At 41.9% G+C, this 25,815-nt stretch overlaps 1 protein-coding gene across 2 annotated transcripts in view; it reads left to right on the top strand.

Moving 5' to 3' along the window:
* Positions 1–25,815, top strand: part of PLEKHM3 (pleckstrin homology domain containing M3) — a 72,871-nt gene that overhangs the window by 32,814 nt on the left and 14,242 nt on the right. For both annotated transcript variants that reach the window (XM_054278062.1, XM_054278063.1), the window contains exons 5-6: positions 1,154–1,347; positions 12,763–12,826. In XM_054278062.1, coding sequence (XP_054134037.1) covers positions 1,154–1,347; positions 12,763–12,826 — 258 coding nt within the window. The remainder of the gene's footprint in view (positions 1–1,153; positions 1,348–12,762; positions 12,827–25,815) is intronic.

Here is a 25,815-nt window from a genome sequence, read left to right on the forward strand (position 1 = left end):
TGCAACGTTAGCTCTGATTCCACTCAGATGGCACAGTTCTTTGTACATGCAGGATATTAAAAAAAAAAAAAAAGAAATTAGTGGGGTGCTTAATGTAAATAGGTAGGTTATTTAATACAGCTTCAGGACCTGGAAACGTGTGGAGTTATGGTCTGCTATATTTAAAATGGCCCATCTTGTTATCTGTGTAGTTATTGGTGCAAGGCTGGCCTTGGCATATTTCTTAGGTTTGTATTAAATGTTGTGAAAAGGTTACATCTGGGGCTTGCTTCCCCTGTCAGTAGTTACTGGTGCTGGTTTTGGGAGTGGTGCTATTTATAAGGATGTGTATTGTTCTTACCTACAGCACCAGAAGGGAAATAACTTCCTAAATCTCCAGAGGCTGTAGCATGTGTCCCCTTTCTACTTTTGTTAGCCTAACTCATCCCTCCCTTGTCTCAGTGTAAACATTGACTTAGAGGTCCAGGAGGACTAATTGAATAGTGGAACCAGTAATATTTCTGTAGCAGAGTTTCAGGTGATTTGCATCTCATTTCACGTAATCCTATCTTCTCTTTTCCAGCTGTGATAAAATGCAGAAATCGGGAATGAGAGGGAATTTGGCCTTTTCACTTAAGGAACAAGAGTCCCGTTCATTTATTGAAATTACAGTAGCTTTTTGCAGGTGGAGATAAAACAGGGCACTATCATGAAAAATGCATGAAAAACTTCTTGCAGATGGAACTTTGGGAGTAATACCAATAAGATTCAGTTTTATTTAATTGTATTTTAAAAAGCACAACAACTTGACTTTTGCCAAAAAGAAAGCAGTGAACAAACAGAAAAATATTAGCAGGAAAGAAACTGGTTATTCAGATTTTAGACTTGAAAAAAATCTAGTAAGCTATGTTACTGTGCAGCAAAAGCATATGTGACTGCAGATATCACTGTACTTTGGCTAAGTAGCTATCTCCTACATTCAGTTTTGAAGGGCTTGATGAAGTTTGACTTGGCTATAAGCAGAGAGAGTTGGATCTCTCTCAACTCTGTCTCCATTTTTAATGGGTAACAGACTAAGTTTTCAGATGCATAGAATAGCTGACAGATCACAGAGGGGGAGATCTGCTTAGAAAAAGTTTGGAGAAAAGCCTAACTAAACTGCTTTGTTTTTTAGGTGTCAAAGCAAGCCAAAGAGTTCCTGGAATATGTTTATGAGGAGCCATTAATTGATATCCAGCAGGAAAATCCCATGTTGTACAGTCATGCTGAACCTCTGGCAACTGTTGTCCGCCTGAGACAGCAGCTGAAATCCCTGCGAGCCTACTTGTTCAGCTGCAGGGCAGCGGTGGCTGAGGATCTGCGTAGAAGGTAAGAGCCACAGCCAGCCTGCAGCACAAGGATGGAGCTTCCTTGGCATGTTGTCTCACCTGCTGCCTGTTTTGTTTTCTCTCACACTCTGGTTCTGAAGGCATTACCCATTTAGAAAGGTGGTGTGCTGTATCTGACTTCCCTGGGAAGCTGGGTTATCCTCTGCCAAGGAAAATGATGTTTTAGGGTTTGAATATCTGAAGTTGTTCTTGACAGCTATTAGCCCTGGGGCATTACACATTGTGGTGAGCATCTTTTGCTCCTCCTCAGGCTTTCTGGCTGTGAGTATTTTCAGTCAGATCTGCTAACTCATGCCCCCTGCCATGGCATCACAGTGAGGTAATCACTGCTGGGATCTTTGAAACACCTCACATTGTGACAAAGCACGAGGGGGGCCAGAGTCAACCACCTTTCCAGCACCTCTGCTCTCCTCTGTGGTATGACCTTGCCAAAGGCAGAGGTCAGATGCAGTCCCCTGGCACCTAACCCAGCACATGATTTATGCTGGTCTCTTGTTCAGCCAGTATCCATGAGATGGCTGCACCGAATGTTTTGTTTATTGGCAAATGCATGGTCACAGCACAGCAAAAGGTGTTTCATATTGAGTTTGCTGTGGTGAAAACAGGAGTTTTATAAAAGTTGAACTTCATTTTAGACTTCATCTTAGTCCATTCAGCTGCTACTGCATTTTTCTAAGAAGGTAAAAATGAACAATTTTCTTAAAACTGTCAAGCCACTGTTGTGATCTTAAAAAGGCCAAGTAGTTCTTGGTGTGGATCTCCAAAAGAAATGGGAAGATGTGTCTGCCCATGCCATACTGTGAAGTGAGTGGCTCTGGGCACATGCAGCTGACCTGATGGATCTGTAAGCATTTTTGTACCCCAGTTTTTAAGACAAGACTTCAAGTAGGAAAGTCACTGCTTTGAAATAGTGAGCTGCCAAAGGGCAAGGAAGCAGGTGACATCAGTAACTGTATTTTGAACACGGTGTTCTAGGGACCTGAATTCTTTGGAAGGGAGAGGAGACTGAACTGGTGTTTTTATCCCAGGTGAGGAGAGCTGGGCTGCTGTTGGGTACATAACCTGTGTCATTGCTTTGATGAACTACCTAGAACAAGTAGGAGAAGAATACAGCAACAGGTTTATGGAGAGCATTGCGCTGTGGGTTAGTATGTGTTTGTGTGTTACTACTCAATTCCTATTATTTGCTAGGGCAGCTTACAGCATTTTAAAAATTAGCATGGTTTTCTTTTACTCCAGAGGATGATGGTATTTTCTTGCAGAGCTGGTTTTCGATGCCATTTTCTTCAATAAAACTGAAGAGAAAAGAAGATTTTTGAAGGTTGTTCAGAAAAAATAGAAGAAAGAAAATTATGCTTTCTGATTAGTACTGAAAAATGTAATTCTCTTATTAAAATAGGCAGAAGGAGGCAAGGAATTCAATGGGCTTGGGTAAGACAGTAAAAGAAGAGAGTTCAAAGAAGGCCTAGCATAGCAATCAATTGACTAGAGGTAAAAAAGGGATCATGGAAAGCCAGGAGAAGGAGTTTCAAACAAGGAAAAAAATCTCAGGAAGTTGTGTTAATGAAAACATCAGGACAAAAGAGGAATAAAATCTGCCTCCAAAATGGAGAGATGACAATTGCTGAGGAAATAGAAGAGGGAGTGGACAAAATGTATCAGAGAAATGTGAGCGTGCTCTTTTGGAGCAGAGAGGGGAGAGAAGACATCCCTGTGTCAAAATGAAACAACTAGAAGGAGAAGCTGGGAAACAATGCTCCTGATGCTCCTTTTTCTTATTCTTCACACCATCTGCAGTTAAAGCTGTGTGGTGAAGAGAAGGGCCCCAGCCCAAGAAAGGTTTGGTGTTGTACTGGGGAAGCATCTGTAGTTGGATAGGACTTGCTACAAGTGTAAAAGCCCCTGAAGGAGTGTACAGTACACACCTTAGAGTCTGCTTCCTTCTTGGTTTGTGAAGTCTCCATTGAGGTGAATTTGGTGCTCAGTTGTTCCCTCAGATATCACCTAAGAGGTGTGCAGAGATGAGAAGAAGGAAGTTCTTTTCCCATAAGGATTTATTCCTTGCACAAAATGCTCCCAATGGCTTTGCTGCCTTCATCCAGTATCCCAGTGTGCAGATGTTCACTACCAGTGTGATGACTTTATAGAGCACAGCTGAAAAGTAAACAAAGAAAATATGCGATTTTAAATTTTCCTTCGGCTCATCCCAGAGGCAAGTTGCAAAAAAGGGAGGAGTTTAAACAATATGGTGAGACAGCATTCCTAAATTTAGTACTGTTTCCTAATTAAAAGTGAAAGATGGAGAGAGAGAATCCAGTTATCTGTCCTCTTCTAAAAACATTCTTTTTCTGCTTGGTCTTCACCTTAGTATGTGAATGACTATTAATCACAAGAGAGTGAACACAGCATCTTGAAGACCTGTCAGGCCCATATAAACAGACTGAAACAAACTGTTAATATTGCTGTCTACAGAGAACTAAAAACAGACTGATTAATTGTATTGGCACCTTGCTGCCTCTGGGACACTGATAGAGCCTGCCTTATTAGGGAAAGGCCGATCTCTCTGAGGTTTCTTTTATTAATACTATTTGCATTATCATCTACTTTAAATCTATACCTTGCTCTTCAGCCCAGATCACAAAATGAAGATGGCAATAAAGTTGGAAACTCTTGGTGTCCTCTGTGAAGACAAAACTGTTTACAATGCTAACAGTCACTTTTTTCTGAAGAATTCCAGATGGCTATAAACCAGGTTAGCTCAGGATCCAGTTAGCTTAAATGTGGAAATGTTATTTATAATGTTTGGTGTGCCTAGATAGGTGCTTTGAGAACTTTGAAACTTGACATCTAGCAGGGAACTCAGGACTGAAACCACGTTGTGAACCTTAAAGACGCAAGTGACAAAGTAGAAAGAAAGTAAGAAAAAAGGAAGGAAGGAAAAGACAGAAGAAATCCTTAATTATAGTAGCTAGAAGGCTCACAGTAAAAATGGTCTTTGTCAGTTATAGTGATTTATTCTCACCTATTGCTCCACTGGATTCTACACTTTCATATGTGCAGGGGGAAAAAAATAAGGAATATGGACTTGTCTGGGAGGTAAAGTAAGGCCCTCCACCAGCATGTATGAGCAGTGTTCCTCTGATATTAGCCAGAGGAGATTCCCAGCCTGTTGCTGAGCTCCCTGTTTTATAAGGGATGTTGTTACGCCTCGTTAGCTGTAACTGTCAGTATTGCAACACGTCATTTGACTAAAATGTATTTACTGAACAAGTTCTTGCTTGTTTTTGTCGTCTTGCTTGTGTGGATGCTGTTCAGGCAGAGACATACAAGTCTGAAACCTAGAGCCAAAACAGAATTAGTGCAAGTGGACTTCTGCAGATCCCACCACCACCTGCAGATGGGGAATGAATGGCCCAGACAAACCAAGATGGAGTCATTAAAATGGATGGCTGAGAAGGACACAGAATCTCTGAGTCTATTAAATAATCAGGGTATTCTATGAAACTGTAATGAATGATGCAAGTTCTGTTCTGGGTTTGCTTTGTTCTTGTCATGATTGAAGATTCTTCAAGTCAAGGAACTGGCAGAATGATTTTTGGGGTAGTGTTCAGATGCCTGCATATCTACTGTAGGGTGGGGTAACTTAGGCCAACCTTGGAGCTCCATGTGGGGAGCCCTCTGGGCTCTCTGCTCTCTCAGCTGTACATCTAAAATTGCAGTTCAGGTGCTGCTAGCCGAGATACTTTGGACAGATGGCAGTGACACAAGGTAAATGTTTTGTAGGACATTCCCGTATGCATTAGTGCTTGGTGTAGTGCCCTGGTACTGCAAGTAAATCTGAATGGTGGTGAGAAGCTATATGGACAAACTTCCCTCTTGTTACTCATCTCAGTCTGATACCATTTGTCTGTCAGCTCCAGAACAGCAATACATCAGTTCTACCCAGCCAAACTGCAGTGCTAGATGCATCACTTAGCAGGCTCTAGTATACAGTTCTCCTGTAGCAGCAGGAGGTTAAAGGTACAGCTCCAGTGCTGCAGATGTGTGCTCTTGGCTGAGCCTGCTGGTCTGTCAGCACAGGGTGGAACAAGCCCAGATTCAGTTATGCTGAACAATAGAGTCCTGTCACTTCCTACTCTGAGGCCTTAGACAGAGCACTTCTGACACAGGAATAGATTACTTTCAAAATATTTGTGTGGCAACTGGGGAACCTGTCTAAACACATCACAGGAATACTGATTGGTCTAATGCAATCAGTATACCTCCAAATACCTCATGGATGTGAAGCTGGGGCTATGTCATCTTTCAGACCAAGGACAACAGAAGGTCATTAAGTCATCTCCAGACTGTCAAAGGAGACTCTCCATTTTCTTTGCTATGTTTAAGGCATTTGGGGAGTGGAAAATTCCAAAGCAGGGGAACAAAGGTAGAGATTCTGAAAGCAGTAAACTGCAAAAAGAAAGTGTGAGCAGGGATGAAACAGAAGGATGTGGTTTTGGGGCTCTGAGATAATGGCAAGACCAACAGAAGAAGAAAATTTGTTGCATGGGTGGTTGGAAAGAGGGTGAGAGAGAAAATCATTCAAAGAGGATATCTACATATCCTTAGAGGAAGAACAAGTGTTAAGACCAAACAACAACCCAAAGTGAGGAAAGGTGAGAAAATAAATGCAAAGAAGTATGCACAAGGCATTTGTTGTTTATTTAGATCCTGCATGCCTGTAGTCATTGCAGTAGCTGAAATAAAATTGCCTGTGGATGGAGCTGATGCAAACAGACTACCTTCACCTCTTTGCTTCAACTCTTCTTTCTTTTGGAAGATCTAACTGTGCACACAGGATCTTGCAAATTAGCGTCTTAAAAAGTGTTTGGCTAAAACTGAGGGGATGGTGTTAGGTAGAATCTGAGCTTTCATTTCAGCTAGAGGTAACAAAGAGCCGAAGCATTGAGATGTGTGCCAGAGCAGCCAGGATGGAGGCAGTGCTGCTGTCTCTTTGTGTCAAGGGAAGGTTAAAAGCACAAGCTAATGCTCTACCATGGTAAGCATCAGCTGAGGAACCTGCCAGAACTTTCCATGGTAAGTCCACCAGAAGACAGGTGGGTCTTTCAAGTTCATGTTAGCATTTTATGGTCTAGAGGGCACACCTGTGGAGGAATAGAATGTAAGAGAGTAGTGCAGAAGGCAATCTCACCCCTGAGGAGCTGCAGCTGTACTAATTACTAAAGATTAGGAACAGGCCTGCCCTTAATAGGCTACAGGTGTGTCCAATAATGATGAGTGCTATAAAAGAGTGGGTTAGGTGGTTGAGAAGGGAGCTGGAGTTTTTTTGGCTGTGCTGTGAAGAAGAAGGAGTCAGTGCTGTGAGGAGCTGCCCATGAGAGATCACCAAGAAGGTATGGGACTTTTGCAGTAAGATGACAACACACACCTTGTATCTCCTTGTCAAAGAGATGAGTGATATTGCATCATTTTTACATTGGTAATTTCCATTCACCTTTTGAGACCAGGTTGCTTTCAAGAAAACAATTATTTAAAAACAAGTTCCCGTTATACGTGGACACAGTGTTAAATATGACTTGTGCCATTTTTATCCCTGTATTTTTATATCAGAACTTCCAGCAGCAAAGTGCAAAGGTTCAAGGGTGTCTGACAAAAGCAGAGACCATTTTCTTATTCTTAATTTCAAGTTAATTGGGAGCTCTAAATTATTTTGATTTAAAATGAAACTATGTCTCTAATTATCTGTTCTGCTTTTAGTAACAGTGCTACTTGATTAATGAGTTAGTTCTGTAGTAATTTTTGTATTTCACAATGTTGTTGTAACCTTGCTCAAGGAACCACAAAGGAGAGGGAGTTGGTGTACTGCATTTTAGTAGGAAGTTTGTAAACTGGTTCAGGATTGCTGATGGATGATAAGAGTAACTGTTTTAACATAGGAGTGCTCATGGGGAATTTCATAACAATGTAAAATAATACCTTACCTGGACATGCTTGCTAATAAATCTAGCACTTAGTGTGGGCTGAAGATATGTGGGAGCGACTGTTCCCAGAACATAACCAGAAGTGTTCATACCTCATGAATGTGAAGTGATTCACAAAAGCTTTTTTGCATAAGCTCATAGAATTAGAAAAAAAAATCTGGTATAGTGCCACAAGAACTGAATGAATAAGTAGTGTTTCGGTTTGGTTGTAATTCATTCATTAATTTTTACCTTTTGACTTTAAAATCAGTAAGTTCCCAAAGCCCTATTTTTCTGAGTAACTTTAGTTGGCTGGAAAGTTTGGGTTCTTCTCTCCCAATAAACTTACAGGAGCTAAGATTAACAAGGAAATACAAAATAAAAAGCCTGAAGAAAGCTATAAGAACTAACAACACTGGAAAAATCCTGCCTTTCCCCCTCACTTTTGATGCTGTTCTCTACCTTAAATTGACAATGTCCATATCAAATGAATTGCAAGAGAAAACCCAGCAAGAAACGTTATTTACCTTGCCATGTGTATTTGGGATAACTAGCAACTCACTGATACCCCTCTGTACTTCTAGAACCAAATACTAAGTCTGAAAATTTGGAGCTGCTCTCAGTGAGATCAGAGTGTGCACAGGTCCTGCCCCACACGTGGCTGCAGCTGGTGCTGGGGCATGGCTGCAGGCTCAGGACCAAAGAGGGCTCTTGCCCCCAAAGAGGGCCAAAACCCACAGGAACGGTGCTCATCAGCTTGTGCTGGCCTTCAGCTGCTTTTCTGTGCAGGGTAGTGCAGAGCTCCAAAGGTGTAAGCTGCAGTGCCAGGGTATGAGCTGTGCTGCAGGAGGAAGCGGACTTGGTACCCTGGTGCTGTGCCAGCTGTGGGTGTAGCAGCTTCCTGCACGGGGCTGGAGGGGAGGCTGAACGCAGTGCTGTGCTGGGCCGGGTCATCTGCGTCCCCTGTGAGTCACAGCTCAGTCATCATACACTTCTCAGCCTGGTCAAACCAGACCCATTGAAACCTGGTGCCACCTTCCCTCCCTTCCCCCCTCACATCCTAGGTTTTAAGAGGCTTTTTGGTAAAAAGGAGACTTGGTTGTGCCCACCTGTCACCTAACTTGATTTCTTTTGATTGCACTATAAAAAGAAGAGTTCCCCCTGCTTATCACATTTGTACTTTGGTTATAGTGTCAGGCATAGGCAGATTAATTGGTTGTAGCTTTAGCAGAGCTGTCAGGGTATTTAACCCATTGAAGAAAAATTACCTAGGCTGGTGATAAACAGGCTTTAAATGCAGAGCAATTACTTAGTGCTAACAAAGCACCATGACTACACGCTTTATCCAAATGCAAAAAGCAAATTCTTATCAGTGGTTCTGTTTGCAGGAGGACACTAAAAGATAACCTTTGTTTGTGCAAATACTTACCTGATAAGATCATCCTAGAAGGAACAGATGAAATTTCTGTCTTGCCTGAAGGTTGTACTTCAGATTACAAAGTATCAAGCAAAAAAGAATAATAATCAGAAACTGAGAATGCTCCTTTCTTTCTTTTAGTTGGATCCAAAGTTCTGGATGATGTGTTTCTTTTCTGCTTGCATTGATTGTGTTTATATCTAGGACATAACAATAAAGCAGTTTAAAGACCTTTAGCCAACAGGACTTTGGTTTTCATTGTTCACAGTAGCTGGCAAAGCTAGAGGCTGGTTAGCATTGAACTTGGTTTGTTCATTGCAGGTTAAACCCTGACTGGTAGCCAGGATTTACAGCACAGCAATCCTGTGACTCACCAGTGGTGAAACTGGTCCGGGAGTTTCCAAGCTGGGAAAGCTTAGGAGGTGCTTTTAGTGGGACATGCGCTCGATGCCATTTGCCTCTCAGGGGTCACAGGTCACATTCTGAAGCTGCAGAGGTTTGAGTTTTTATTGTGATGAGTCTTAACGTCTTGCGTTTGACCTCTGTCTGGTTCACTCCAGTTTCTTTTCTGTGTTAAGATTTGACTGAAAGGCCACTGTTTATTGAATGCTCTTAACTGGCCAATTTAAAAAAAGAAATCTAGTTAGTTGTATCACATCAATCAAAATATTTACAAAATTGACATATTTTATTTTGCTTTCAAATGACTAATTGGAGATTTCCCATTTGATGTTTATAAAAGACCTTTATATTAAGGGAAAAGTAATGTTCAGGCACATTTTGGTCTTTTTGTATCCAGGCCTTGTATTAATCTAAGCATGCTCAAAGCTCCTGATGCAACCTTGTGCAGAAACTAAACACATATTTTCTAGTGAAGTGTTCCTAAGTGACATTATCTTAGCCTGCTCTGGGTCTCTGTGAGATTTTTGGACATGAGTGTGATTTTGGATTGATCTGGATGCCTTGTAGTACTTTGTCTGGATGCTAATGCCGTGGTGCGGTGTTTGTGTGAGCCCCATCTCACCTGACTTTGGTTTTCTTTGAACAATTTCAGTTGTAGGTGACAGGAGGACAGAGATAGCATAGACACTACTTTCCTACTGGCTGCATGGGAGGAGGCCTCTGTGTTGGGAAGCAAGAGGCTCTGAATTAGTCCTGTGTGCCTCCTACTGAAATGGACTTTATATCAGCCATGACCTCATTAGGCTCAGAGAACCTGTGCAGGCAAGCAAATGGTTGGAAACTGGCCATCAGTCATTTTCTTGCTCACTGGAGGACTTGATCTGTATGGATTTCCTGCCCCAACTGATTTGCTTGCATTTTATGAGGGTTTTTTTGAAAATGTGTTTGGTATTTTGGTGCCTGTTATACTCTTGTTCCCCACTCACTGGAGGCTGACAAAAACTGGCAATGAACAGATGCATTTTTGGGAGGTGGCTTCACCAGTTAAATTTAGGTAGCTGTTGAGCTTTGGGTTTTTCTTTCCAAACAGGACTAATAGGAATTTTCTGGAGAACAACTGAATTGCAAACATGCAGCACAGAAAGACCTGTTTTTGTAGAGTTGCTCAGCTTGCCACAGGTGTGGTGAAAGCACTTCATTTATATGAGTGGGGGCTGAGCTGCCTCCTTCTAGGCAATTTCAGGGTTTCACAGTCATGGGGCTCTGATTTCTACCTTTGGTGATGTGAGCAAATGTTGAGGGAGTGTTTTGCACCTCTGCATTTACTGGGAATCATGCAGGGACTGGCCTGGTTACCTCATGACTTCTGTAGATGCTGTTGCATTCGTGAGCTTTGGCTGCCTGGCTGTTCCTCTGTGGCCTACCACAGAGAACCAATGTTAACTGTTCAAGTCAGTAGAAGGACTGCACATCTGGAGCTGCACCAGCCTTACTTACTGAGGGGTTTTTAATGCCTCAGATCCTCTAGCAATGGAAATAATCACGCCCCTCCCTTAAGTGCAGATTATGTGTGTGTGTGTATATATAAATATATATGTATGTATATAAGTGTTTTGCATAAAACTGGGAGGGTAATGCCTACTTTTTTTTTTCCTGGAAGGAGATTTGGAAGGGAGGAGGTGTGTGTTGGATACCAGCTCTGCAGAGCTGTTGCTGCAAATCAGCATGTTTTAAGGAAGGGGACAGGTATAGGAATTTGTCACCAGGGCCTATGCTGGCTGAGACTTGTCTGACGAAGGAATTTGGTTGATCATGAGTTTGCTTTTCACCTGCACACTTTTTACTAGGAGTTAGAACTTGCAGGAAATAAGGAAATAAAATGCCATCCTTGAAGGCAGGGGGAGTGTGATGTTAGTCATCAATACTAGTCATTTACAGTTTTTGCATTATGGGCTATTCATGCTATTTCCTGAACAAGAAATGTTTCATTAGCTAATTGTTTTCTTTAGCAGGGCTGTAAGGGCATCAGCAGATAATACAGGTTCTGGCAAAGCTGCTTAGTGCCTGCCTGTATGATAGGGGAGAATGACAGTAAATTTTAATGAAAGAAATTCTGTCTGAGCTGAAAAAATACTAATGCTTCAAAATGTTGTTCAGAGTTGACTCCTTATCTTTCAATAAGTCTGCTATGTGCAAATGAGCAATTCCAGTCTGATGTCTGGATTTTGACTGTTTTGCAGTGGTCTTTGACATTGTGCCAAATGTATTCTGAAGGTGTGATGCAGCAGAGCCACTGCAACACAGTCCCCTGAAAAAGGAGCAGTAGTAAAACCTACAGAGCTGAAAGGGAAAAATGGCAATGCCCTAGTGAGATTGCAGCTGAGAATTGGGTGGGTAGAGTGGATATGCTTGGTGAGTGAGAAGGAGCAATGGCACAGTCCTGCTCCAGCAGAGTGCCGTAAGATGGATGGTCTGCAGTTGTCAGTGCTTTGCTTGCAAAACTCTTCTCCTCCTACCCCAGTAAATCTTAAGTTTTTTTCAAAAGTACAAAAGGAATTATGAATTATTTGTACTGCCCACCTTAGCTGCAGTGAGAGGTCCTAGCCCCTTCAGTACATACAGCTTTGAAAAGTATCAGTATAAGGCTGTTGTTTAAGACAACTAATGGAATATCAGAAACAGACGTATTTTCATTATTTCTTAGAATCCATGTTCTGTGGAAAGATTGCATTTGGTAGCTTTATTCTCTTGTTCTGTGGTTTAGCTGGTTATGTCGTTGCAGCTTCTCTGTGCATGCACACAAAGATGTTCTTTTTCTGTTCCTGACATCTTTATAGCAGATACATACATTTTCATAAACGTTTTTAGTTAATATCCACTTAAGTTCCAATGTCCTTTTTTTCCCTCTGTGATGTTATATTAACCCAGTTTTTCATTTTACTGCCTATCAGTCTAATTAGGGCATCTCTTCTCTGTTCAGTTTTCTGTGATTTAGCTTTACTTATCAGGTCTGTCAGTACATAAGCAATAGTCTTTCCTGAAACCTTGGCTAATGTAAGGTAAATATTGCTTTCTTAAGTAAGTCATTACAGAGTCTATACCAATACATATATTTCTGTATGGAAAGGGGAATTGATATCAGTCAGCTTGATTTTGGAAGAACAGTATCTGCATGGCCTTTTTCCCCAGTATAGTTATTTCAGTTACAAAACCATAAATCACATGTGAAACTAAGTGTTACAACTTTGTTGCGGACCAGAATCTTGTCTGAGACCATAAGAAATACTTCTAATGTGTCGTTTGCATTATTTATTTTTGTTGCTGCATTAATTGTTTAAAGACTCATCGTTTGTGGTCAGAAAGAGCTTTCAGTGGCTGTTAATGTCTCAGTATATGACCTGACAATATGAGCATGACACTGGCACAGAAATTCCTCTTATTGTGGGACTATTGTGCCCATGCAGAAAACTGTAAAAACAGGTGGTGCTTAGAGAGTGATATAATTCTAGTTTCTCTCTCTCTAACATCACTGTCCTGCTGTTATTTGGTGGGGAGAGGAAGCTTAGGAGTTTCCCAGTCAAAAAGGTGTGACATATACCCATTTGTCTCTTTTCAGGATCTTTCCCAGAGAGTATCTTCTTCAACAAATCCATCTTTATTCTCTGGCAGACCTTCAGCAGGTGAGTGTCTTTGGTTTATTCTACCTGTTACACATGGAGCAGTTCTCACCTTCAGAGCTAAATGTACATTTCCCTTCTAAGGGAATACCTGTACTTCCACGCTGTGTCTGTGGTTTGTAGTTTAGTATAAAGATGAGTTAATGGTGTCATTGATTAGGGATGAAAGTCTAGAGCATCGGTGTTCAAATAGGGATGGAAAGACACTGTGAAAGAAAGCTGTAGTCTGTAAAGAGAACTTTGCTATGAGAAATTTTTCATCTGCTCAATAAATTCTCATCAGTCTTAGCCCATAGGTGACAAGTAGTATTTATTTCTTTGCTTGAAAGAGTAGTTGTTTGGGAATTTTGAAGTTGGAAAAGACCCTAATGCAACATGATTCTTTACAAATCTGCTGAGCATTGCCATGAGGAGGGGGCAGGGTGGACCCTAACCCCCACCCCCCCTTCCCCCAAACCTCAGCCAGCCTACTACACAGAGCTGAGCCATGCAGTGTTACCATGACAGATGTGATCATGGAAGAGGTAATGTGCCAGCAGAATTTGTCTTTGCATTGTTATTGATTCAACTAAGCAAGAACCTTGAAGTGCATTTACCTGAGAAGCAGAATTTTATTATGTAACAGATTACACAAGAAGAATTTGGGAAAAAGAGCTGAAAAAGGGAGACTAGGGAATCTAAGGTGAGTGTGCTGCAATGCTGAGATGCACAGTGGAAGAAGCAATGAGGTGAGGTGTGCTGGCTGACCTGGGCACCTGTGTGTTCACACTAATGCTGCTGTCAGTGGTGTGTAAAACAGTATTTTAAACTTCTTTCACCTGTCTCCCTTCTCTAGTGGTGCCTTTTCTGCAGGATAAGAGTAGCATAGTCAGCTCTGGATGTTCAGCTGACACATTAGGTTGAGGTAGTTCAGATGCCCCTCAGAGCTGGAGACTACAGAACAACAGGAAACGTGGCTTTTGTTGGCTGGTAAAATCACAGGCTAGAAATGATTCCATATATAAAATAAAAAGGCCAGTTGCCTGAGGTCTGAAACTGCTTCCACATCTTTTCAGCATGTTCTGCTATCTCATCTTTAATAATCAAGCCATGAAAAAGCGAGCTACTTAACTCCAGTGCTGCAGTCTCCCTGGTGGGCCTGTCTATTAGCCCCCAGTGCTTTGTAAGCTGCTTAATCAGTTCCTAACATTGGTAGTAGATATTTTAGAAGCAAGCAGCAGCTTATCAAGCACCCTGGGGGAGAGAAGGAGGGTAGAAGTCATAATTCATGCATTGATTTAGCACTTTCCTATAACATGTTTCTTTGTGTTTGTGTTTGCAAGACACCTTCTCTTCCCCTGAGGCACCCAGTCCCAAACTTATCATATTTAGAGGCAATATAATTTGATTATCATTTCTGCTGGGGTGGGTTAAATTACATTTGCCTTTTAATCTAGCTGTATCCTTGTTGTGAGCATGGAGAGGGTTTTCCACATTTCAGAGGCTCCAAGTTTGAAATCCGATTGCCTGTTTTTGTCGAAGTGGATCCAGAGTGGAAAAGAGAGGAGCACCCAATAAGAGAATGACTCCAATGGTCAGATAAATACTAATACCCTTAACAGCCCCTCACTCCTGTCTGCTTTGCCCCTTACTGCTGCTTTCTGCCAGTTGCTCATAATTTTCCACTGACCTGCAGTTTGGGTAGTTTTAATCCTGAAAGTTTTCCCTCCTTTTGATTCCTCTGCTGCCTATTTCCTCATATCCATGGACTGCTTTTGCACTGTTTCCTGCTGTCATGTAGATTGCATGTGTTTGGGGAATTAACTAAAAGGTTTATTAAAGATTAATGGAAAGATAAGGCATGGTGAGTGAATTAGAAAAGCAGAGAGGGGTAATCTGCAGATATAAGCAACCTTTACCCTGGTTAGTCCCAGCTCAATTCTGATTTGCTTCCTAGCCAAGTTCCCTTTAAAGACCCTAGAAAACATGGTTGTTTCCTACCCAGTAGCTGAGTTTCAAAAATGGGGTTTGAGGGTCTGTTCTTAGTTCAAAAAGGTTGAAGTGCCTGTTTGCCAGTAGATGAAGCAGTTTATAATACTACTCTAAAATAAAATCCAATATCAATCTCTTTCCAAGCCTAACAGGGCCTAGATATTATGAGTCTGTCAGAGTAAATACTTGGGCTGTCTGGTGGTCTTGGGATGGTTGTCACTTGGATCCATTTGGATAGGGCTCTAGTGGGGAAGACTTTACTGTGAGGTTAAAAGCAGAGTGAAAAAAGATTGGAAAAAAGTGGCCTTACTTTTGGAAATTTCCCGAATCCTGGTGAGGCAGTGCTTTTTGCTAGTACTTGTATTGTTAACAAATGCTTGTAGTGCAGGTGTGAGTAACCAAAGAGGCAGCAAGTGACAGACTTTATTTCTATGTACACACAAATGCATACATGGACTCCAGAAGGTTTTGCTGTAGCCCCAGGCCTCATGGACTACATTAAAGTTTACAGAAGTCTATCTGTGGCATTCCTGTGGGTAGATGTTTTTAGAATCCTGGTGTTAGCAGACAAGATAACTGATGAGGTGTGTTCAGACTGAATAGGCAGAAACACCAAGTGTGATTTAACAGGCACAAAACCCACAGCTTGCTGTTCTGCCTCATTGGCTGCCCTTGTTTGTCTTTGCAGCCTCGTGTCATCTGCCCTGCGTTGCCCATAACCCTCTGCATCTCTGTTAGGCAGTTTATCCAGGGTTATTCCAGTCAATTAAAGCTTTCCAGAGGGAGATCATCTCTTGCTAGGAAGCAAGTATTCACTCCTGAATTTGCTGGTGTTAGCAGACGTAATATACTGGAAAAATGGATTTGTTTTGTGGACCATGATGTGCTGTTACAGTCCAGGATATTTTCATCCTAAACCTGCTGGAGGTGTGAACTCTTCTCTGCTGACATTACTGATACTTCTGTGCATATATGGACAGAGTTCATGCAACAGGAGTTAAAAACTGTCCATTTAGATTTTACAGATGTGATTATGGAGCTGCTTGTATTGAAATTGACAGTTTTTACACTGTTAAATATTGGTTTGCACCAAAGCTGACTCAGACAAGTCTTGTATTTCTTATAAAGAGTAACTCTGGCTCCTTACACTACGTAACATGTTGATGGGAGCTTTTGAAGTAAAAGACTAGAAGGCACTATTGTGGTGATTTCCTGATTCAGATAGTTCATCCATAGAGAGTTAACAAATGTCTTGCCTTTTTTAATGTTAAATAGCAAGATGCACAAGTGCACAAAACTTATTGCAGTGATGCACAGGGAGTTCCACCTGAACATGAGGAAGAACTTCACTGTGCAGTGACCATGCATGGGAACCTGTTCCCATGGGTTGTGGAGTTTTTCCTCTCTGCTGGAGGTATTCAAGAACTGCCTGGACACAGTTCTGTGCCACATGCTCTGGGGTAATCCTGCTTGAGCAGGGAGGTTGGTCCAGATGACCCACTGTGGGCCCTTTTAGCCTTACACATTCTGTCATTCTCTGATGGTCTTTACTGTGGAAACTCTCTTAATCATGCTAATTATTTCATCCTGGTTATACCTACTCTAAAAGATAGAGTAAAATGAAAAGGATCCACATAAGGGCAAAAATTACTGGATGCCAAGGATGGAAATTGTGAGCAAGATGGGAGATTTAAAAAGATGATAATTTGAAGACTTGTTTATACAGGAACACTCAGGGAAAAATAATGAGGTGACAAAATATGGGAATTTAAAAAGATGAGTTGAATTACATTAAATCACTGTGTAAATACTGTTATTCAAAATATAAGTGGCTTTCATTTGGTTTATCTCCATTTACTTTGGAAACAAAGTGGCATAAATTGCATTAAGGCCATTTTCTTTCTGAATGTGTATGTCCATACAGGGATTTAATGTAGTATTATTTGTCCATTTTAACATTGTAGATAAACTAATCTGTTGAAATTTAGTTAAAACATTATTGACTTCAGATCAACTTTCCTGACTACCTGTAGATGAACCTACAAATAATGTGAAGAACAGTGCAGAGAAAGGATGAACAGGAGAGCCCTGTTCTCACAATAATATGGCACAGATCACACAGTGAGTATGAGGAATGCATAAAAATCCAATGGAATCCTTAATGGAAGTGCTTCTCTGCAAAATACAATGAGTATGAGGAGTTTAATGCCACAATAGTGTCACTGAGGCCAGAAATGTATCATCCTTGAGAGGATTAAGTATCCATAATGAGAATATCCACAGTTACAGTACATAAAATAAAGGGATTATAGGATTTCAGACTAGACATACTATACTGAAGGGATTAGGAAGATGTCTCCCCTACTGACAGATCAATGATTCCAGCTTCCTCTGACGTTTGGAACACTGATTACACCCAGCACTGATTACAGCTCCTGGGAGCATTTTGGGCTTGCTGCACTGTTGGTCTCACAGAAACATTCCTCACTGGGAAATCTTAATGTTTCTGGTTAAGCTTTTCTGCATATAAGGCTTCCTAACAAGAGTGTGGGGAATAAAAATGAGCTTCAATGAAATGAAAGTTCTACCTGATTTGAGCCTAATATACTGTTAGATTAGGATTACAAAGTCTTAGAAGAGCAAGGAAATCATTAGATCTCCTTCACTCCTCCAGGCTTTTTACCCACGCTGTACTTTCATTGCACCTACTAGACAGAAGTGAAGGAGTAGATCAGAGATGCTCTTTCTACTATTTTTATACATGCAAAGCTTTGGGTTGATTTAGACAAGTTGTTTCATCAGTCCCAACAATAGCAAAGAATGCAAGATGTGGACTTCTTTTGCCTTTTACTTGCTGTTTTTTTTCAGAAGTAAAACTTCTTTTCTGGTAACTCAGTCCTCATAGCATTGCTGATAGATGCCTAGTATAGATAGGTAACATACACCCTGATGAATTCCAAGCCCATCAGTGGTGGTGTCCCGGCCCAGCAGTTCCTTTTTATTGATACAGTAAAAGGATGGGATGTAGCATCTAACCCACACAGAGGCTGTGCATGTGGCTGTATTGATTGAAAAAAATGGGGGGTGGCTAATATGCTTTGGGCTTGCTGTAGTTTCAGAAGTATTACTGAATTTGGTACACGACAAATGCCCTCCTGCTCTTGGTGCATGTAGCTGAGCCTGTGAAATCATGAGTGCAAACTGAGTTATATCAGTGAGAGTGTCTGTTGCTGTCATTTGTGTCATTCAGTGATTCAATATAAGCTGTATCATCTTAAGCTTCTATTTACCAAAGAGGTTTACCTATGTAGCTGTACCAGCAAATTCTTTCAATTTTAGGCAAGCCCTTTTTCTGCTTAAGGGGCAGGAGGTGGAAAATGAGAAGGAGAATTAGGTTTTGGGCAGGCCTGGCTATGCTGAGATGACTGAAGATTTGTCTGTCACAGTTCTCTGTGTGAACTGGCTGTGCTCAACAAGGGCAGCAAAATGCCAGGCACATCATCTGTGCCATAGCAGCCACAGTTCAGAGTTCAGCACTGTTGGGAAAACATTTATTCACAGCTCCAGCCTCCCAAGCAAGGGTTGACACAGCGTGTGTGACAGAGGTGTGAGTCCTGCAGTGTGTTACTACCAGTGTAATAAAACCAGATACTTGCCTACATGAATTATGTAAGGATGCATCTTAGACCACAGTGGCATAATGTCAGTAGCTGTCTTTATGAGCTGTGCCTGATTGACAGTGTTCTAAACTAAGTAGATTAGCAGAGGAATATGACAATAGTCCTAGGATGGGAAAAACATACAGTATCTATCTTCATAAATATTAAAAGATCTGATAGCAAAGCAGCAGTTAAACAGCTTGTCTGCTTTCCTGTGGCTGTGGCTCCTTTATCACTGAATCACAGAATGGGTGAGGTTGGAAACACCAGAGTGTGTCATCTGGTCCAGCCTCCCTGCTCAGGCAGGGTCATCCTAAAGCACCTGGCACATCATTTATTTTTGTCACTCTCGGGGGGTTGCCAGCACTGAGCTGCCTTTCAGCAGAACAGGAAGCTTCAGGTTAGCTGATATTCCCTGAGTGTGTGTAATTCTCAAAGTGCTGACAGCTCTGGTTACAATCAGTGGTAATGGCAGTGATGGTAATGGCAGTGATGGTACTGGCGTTTCCTTTTTACCTCAGCTCTGCTGGGGAGGGGAGTGGCTGTCATTCAGAGTGGCTCTCAGGCAGAGAGCAGGGCAGAGCCAGCCAGGTTAGGGCATGAAGAGCTGGTTAGGAGCATTTTGGCAGGTGGCTGTCAGGAAGACAAGTTCATCTGAATTAGGTATTGCAGACAAGTCTAGAGATCTAGCAAGATCTTTAGTAGGTATTTGTAATGGTAGGACTGGTTCCAGCACTGCATGAAACCAGAATTTTTAACAGTAACTAACTTGTAGTCCTTTTTAAGTGCATGTAGTTCTTTTCCTTGTGAACATGTAATCTAGGCCTCTTGGGCTAAGTGTGGCTTTTTAGAATGAAATTCTGTTTAAAATGACCCAGTAATGGTGCCAGGGATTCACAGGAACTTTTGAGTAGAGATCTCCAGAGATACTTTAATTTTTTTCAGCCTGTAGAAGCAGCAGCACTAATATAAGTTACCCTTTTTCTGCTGTCTTGTGCTAAACAGGTTTCTTCTGTTATTTTCTGCTGTGCAGAATGAAAAGCCCACTACTGGAGATATGGGTTAGCAGTGTGAAAGATTGGGCACTGAACTCATTGCTCTACTTCACTTAAAATGATGATTTGGGAGAGCCAGCTGGGTGTTCCTTCAGGACTAGCATCCTGAAAAAAACAGATTTCCTAAGAAATAAAATAGTGTCTCAGGGCTACCTGCTTGGATGAGAGAAGAACATTTTTTTTTTTTTTAAGATTTTTCTTTTAAATATACTTTATACTCACAGAGTTTTTTTCTCAGAGTAGCCCTAGCCATTTTCTTGGTATGTTGCTTTCTTGTTCTAAAATCCTTCAGAGATGGATCCTTAAAATGCCCAGATCCAGTCCTATGCAAGGCAGGAAAGTTTCTAATTTTGTGCTATCACTCATGAAATAACATCTTGCTCAGTGGGCATGTAGAGTCAGTTAATATCTCTGCATGCAATTGCTTGCTTAATCTTAAAAAAAAAAGTCTATATATACTCTCTGCCTGAATGCATATTTGCTTCTGTATTTAGAGTCACGTATGTTTTTAAGCTAAGTAATGTGCTTTCTGTTTTCTACCAACCAAATTCCTGGTACTCTTTCAACCTTGTTTGATTAGAACAGCCTTTAACCTTTGCTTGAATACCTTTTTCTTAAAACAACCTATAATTCATCCCTGCAACAAGATGAGGAGAACTTGGGGTGTGACAAAATTGGCATTTTTGTAGCTGCCTGGAAACCTTGAGGGAAGGAGAAAGGAGGAAAGACAATTGAAGCACAGTGAGTGTGAGTCTTGTTGCAGAGCTGGTGGGGGAGCTGGCACAGGTGATTTCCTGGCATGTTGTTTATACTGAGACAATTCCATCTCCTCTTCACTTGTGTCAGCTTGCATCCAGAGACCTGCTGAAATTTCTGGCATTTCTTCCTTTCAATGAGAAGAGTGGGGGAGGGCTTGGAGAAACCTTGTCATCCTCTCTGTCTCCTGCTATAAATTGACTCAAACTGTCACCAGTTTGTTTTTCCTCTCCCCCAGCCAATGTAAAACTCCATCTTCACCTCGCCCCCTGCCTACGTGGGCTTGTCAGATTAGCAGTGTTTGCTCTTGACCTTGTAATTCTTCCTCTTCCCAGTGCCTGTTTTAGTTAGGGGCTAATTTGTGGAGTATCTCTCTAATAGCAAATTAAAATGAAACATATTTAGGGGTTTGCTCCAGAAGGACTGTGAACAGCAAATGGCTCTGCCATCAGCGCGGACTGCCTGATGCAAACAAGTCAAAGGGGGCTTCTGATTTCTGTTTATTCAAATCTCACTCCTTTAGTTTCCTCTGCTTCAGTTTGATTTATTTGGCAGTTGGTTTTGTGGGGTTCTTTTTGTTCTTTGCAGTGTTTATTGCAGGGTTTCCTTTTGGGTTGCTCTCTGCCCTGTGTGACGAGTTAGTGCAGGACAATGTGCGCTGGTGTCAGCAGCGGATGAGCACAGTCCCTGGCTCGCCTGCTCCTGCCCACCCTTGCTGTCACCTGTACCACAGGATGAACAGGCTTTTGGGACAGAGAGGGACTGTGGAGAGTGTAAAGGGAAGAGGAGGGAGAGGGTGGGGTGGGGTGATATCACTCTTGCTGTTGGGAGTAGCTGGGATTGGGGCCCAGAGCATGCTTGTCACTACTGAAGTTACTGCTGTATTCTTTTTTTCATTTGTTGTATAGCAGTGCACAGTGACTGATTGTAGTGTGCATGCACACAAACAGTAAGAGATCATTCTTCCCTTAAATCACCTGTAATCTAAATAAACAAGACGGGCAGTCTGAAAGAGGTGACTGGGAGTCAAAATGGAGCAAGGAAAGCCCGCTGATTAGTATATTGCACAAAAGATCTGATATCTGCCTCTCTGCAACTTTTACCTCATGATCATCCTTCCTCCTTCCATTTCCTTTTCCTCTGAACTAAAGATTAATTGTGCATTGAAATTATAACAAGAATTTTTTTTTGTGGTGTTAAGAATCTGGCCAACGGAAGAGAAAAAATCCTCAAGGAAATTAGCAATCCACAAGCATTGTCTGTTCTCTAGATATAAATGACTGGCAACTTCCCAGCCAGGGAATGTTTTCCCTTTATTTTCTCTGCAACTTGTACTATCCTTAGCTAAGCATATTGTAGCATGCTTGTTTCCAAGTCTGTGTTTTTATCACAGAAGTCCTGACCCCACTGAAATCTTTGTGGGGCAGAGCTTGCATTTACCATTTTGGCTTTAATGCCCAATTTGCATGTTTAATCAATGCAGAAAATACCTGCTTGTTATCCAGTAAACAAACAGGGAAAGGCAGTCAAATTTTTCCTGTACCCCCGGTCCACTTTTGCTTGTCCTGACAAAGATTACCTGTGGCAAACAGGAGAATTTGTCAGAAAATGGTTTCTGAACTAGATGTTGCAATGTAAGGATAGGAGGTAGAGTGTAAAGATCCTGACTATAGCAGAAGATCTGAGGTAGGCATTAGGAACAACTTAACAGTTATTCTGAGCACTGGACTGTTGTGGTATCTCTCTGGTAAGAAGTTTTTAACAAAGTCAGACAGTCATTCTAAAGGTGTTTTTTCTAGACCTGTTTTCTTGTATCATTGGTAGTTCATTTAAAAGCATATTTCTCATGTGTCCTGGAGGTGAAGAAAGATTATTGAATGTTTAGTCCTCCTCCACAAAGCTTCTACTGGTGAAATTTGGAGGGTAGTGAGCATCCAAGTGATAAATTGAAGACAGTCTCTTCAGGATATTTTATCTGCCTTTCATTCAGTCCAGGAAGCATGTTCTCTGTAGTGCTTTAAAGTCCAGGCAAAGCTGGAGCTTACCTCTGAATTTGTTAGGAAAAGGCATGATTCAGACTAGCTGTTTCTGGAGAGGTAGAAAGAAAACAACCAATGGGGGCAGAAACCTTTTCTGCAGAGGATGGTGGAAAGCTGTGCACAATTGTTAACTGCTCATTCAGGTAGCTTCCTACTGCCAGACATTATTTCTGTGAATTAAAGTCCTTTATATCTCTTCAATTTATGTAATTGGGGATCATGAATGAGTTTCATGTCAACCACCCCTTCTATTTTCTCAGTGCCTCTTGGCCTTTCATGTCTCTTCTGCATTGTGTCAGTGCCTCCTGGCAAATTCTGTCTATGTCTGTCTCTCAGAGCCAAGTGTGTGTCTGGCCTTGAGAAATAATCATAAATTTTGTTCTGTCAGGAGGAGAGGCCAGGACAATCTAGTCTAGATGTGAACCTATAGTTCAAGGTGTTTTAGGGATTTCATATCACTTAACCCATACCCTCCAGGCATCACTTGTGTCTGACATGTGGATCAGACTGGAGGAATAAGAGCAACCGATTGCTCAGTGCTTCAAAAGAAGGTTATGAAGCAAACCTGTATCTTTAAAGAGAGTACCTTCTAATAAATGTTATCTGCAGAGAAATACACCAGTCCCTGCATAAGTAGTTAATGTTACTGCTTCAGTGTTGGCTCATAAAACAACTTTATCGCCTCCATGACGATAATGATTAACAAGCTGATTTACAAGGGTGGGGTCACAAAGCCATTTGGCAAATTTAGCTTGTCTCTCAGTGGCAGGAATACAGAACCTGAGTTTTACAGTCTTTTTACCACTTTACCTGGAATACTTAACCCTGGTGGCCAAGCTCTTAGGCAGAGCAGTAGCAGCAGGTTCTCCTTTATGAGGATAATAACCAGAGTTTCCTCCAGTGCTTCTGATACCTGAGGAAATTTTAGGTCTCAGTTTGAGGATTCAGGAGTGCTGGGGACGTTTCACAGGTTCCCATCTCAGTGTTTATTCCCTGATCACTTAGCCACAGTGAACTAACAGTGTTTACAGGCACACTGTTACATGATGCCTCTGCTTGACTGCCCCTTGTACAAGAGCTGGCAGAATATCTACCTGAAGATGTGTATAGATTTATCTTCCTACTCTTAGATTCCGGATAGCTTCTGTTAAAATATCCTTCATCTGTTGATTCTCCATTATCTTGGATCTTAAGAAGGGATTTTTTTTGTTTAGACTGTGTCAGATTTTTCTTTTATTATCATATGGTAGGAATTACTCTGAGTGCCAAATTTAATTTATAAAGTATTTCAATCCAGAAACACTTGATGTGGTTGTAATATACCATGACACTGTTGAGCATCTAGACTTCTTAACCTTTGCAATTTCTCACATTGAGCAAAACGGTGTATCTGAAAGCTCAGCAAGCTGTATTTCTTTTACTGTCTGTTCTGACAGTCCTAATGTAGGTGATCAAAGATATTTATGATCTCCATTCTAGGTAAACATCTACTGCACTTTTAGAAGTTGGTAAAAATGCACAGACAGAGTAGGAGTTTTGATGACTTTCGCTCAAATTCACAACATAGACTCTGCAGGGATGGAGATCTTACTCAGTACCTTTTGCTTCTTATCTAGCAATGCTGACAGGAGCCCTGCCCTCAAAACAAACACTCACTGACCTCAGAAATGTCTGAAAACTGTGCTGTTTTTTCTTTCCTGTCCAGAAAGTTCATCATATCTGATAGACTTTAGTGCTGATTTATGTGGCCATGATGCAAAATCTGGGTATTTCTGTGGCCCTGATCTCCTGGGTGGGTGGAAGGCTATTGCAGGTGTTACTTGAAGCACTGGTGGATTACAGCTAACTCATTTGTCCTTCTGTTTCTACACATCTCTCCTCTAGTTCCTGCTAAAGTGGTTGGGTTATTACATCTGTGGAAATGACACAGTCTGAGTTAGGAGGGGTCTTCCATGCTTTCCTTGCCTAATCAATATGTGATTGCTTTTCAGTTAGTCCCAGCTAGAGGCTTCTATTAATGTATTTTGGAATTTGAACAACTCTCAGGAACAAACTCTGGTTCTGTAACAGGGCTTTTTAATGCCTAGTTTTTGCTCTTGCTCTGTTGCCCAAACAGAAAGTTATTACAAGTCATGAGTTCAGGTTACCATCTCTGGGTTAAAACTCTCAACAGACTTGAGAAGTTCTACCTCTGTTCCCTTGGCCACTTTTCTAGTTTGGTTTTTAATATGAAAGCATATATTGCAACACCACGTTCACTACATTGCTCTCCCATGGGACTGGTTTGTGCAACTCTCCTTCATGCTGGGAAGTAGGTTCTCATACAGGGAGTTTTTGTTGACTGAACAGGGAAGACAAAGTGGCTTGACTTCTCTGCTGTGTGTAATGGGGGCTGGGGTTTGTGCTGCATGGAGGCACAGCTGGGTCTGGGCAGTGGGGCCTTCAGAGCTGGACTTCTGCCAGCCCTGTGCTCAGCCCAGGGAGCCAGGATGAGGGATGGAGTCAGGACAGAGCTGCAACTCAGCCTGTGCCAGAGATGAGGGGACTGCTGTGCTGTGGGCTCAGAAATGCTTTGTGAAGGTTAGACACAGGGACTCTGATCACAGGCCCCTGGGAAACACGTGCTGCTTCTGAAAGTTGTCTGTGAGCAATAGCCCTTTTCTGCATATGCATTTTGGGCCACTCTGGCTTGGTGGATGCTCTGGTCTGTGGCTTTGCAGCTGTTGTTCTCTGGGGACAGCTGACTATCCATTTGTTTGTAAAAACACCACCTTGATATAGAGCGAGGGAACTGTGAGTAAATTCCAGTCTTTGAATGAAGGATCAGGAAACCTCTGGGGGCAAGCAGCTCTCCTGACAAATAGTTAAGCTTTGAATGATCACACATTGCCCTCATAATCGTATTAATGTGATGTATCCAAAGGGACTTCAACTTGTAGCACAGCCACTGCTGCCTTTTATCTCCTGTCTTCCTGGTGGATCAGGAATCACAACCCAGTGCATGTGTCCTGCCTTCCCACCATACAGACTCTGGCAGCCTTTGCCAGCATTGGCTTGTCTGCCAGTGTTTGGCAGTCTCTGCATTTCCCCCTCACCTCGCTTATTCTGTGCATTTGTTTCTTCAGAATTATACTGCTCCCCAACTGAACACAAAGATATACCAAGAAGAAAGTTTGATTTGCCTTTATTCATAATATTGACTTGTATGAGAGGCCTCTGTTGCAGAAGTCATCTAAAATAATTGTGCCACCACCCTTTCAGCACATGTTCAGATACTTTACCCCCTTTGTTTCTCCCATTGCTGCAGACAAGTCTCTGCCTTCCCCTCTTGCTCTTCGGTACAGCTTGAGCTTTCCCAAGCTGGGTTCAGGAGCCTGGGCAGTGGGGCAGCTAGCTGCTCCTGCTGGATTTCCTGGTTTGCAGTGGGGCAGCTAGCTGCTCCTGCTGGATTTCCTGGTTTGTCCTCTCCTCCTGGCAGCCCTGGCACCTGCAGCCAAACTCTGGCCAGAGGG

This window comes from Melozone crissalis, unplaced genomic scaffold (assembly GCF_028551555.1).
Source record: "Melozone crissalis strain CALT ecotype California unplaced genomic scaffold, PUWL_Pcris_2 ptg000023l_1, whole genome shotgun sequence".
Classification (NCBI taxonomy): Eukaryota; Metazoa; Chordata; class Aves; order Passeriformes; family Passerellidae; genus Melozone; species Melozone crissalis.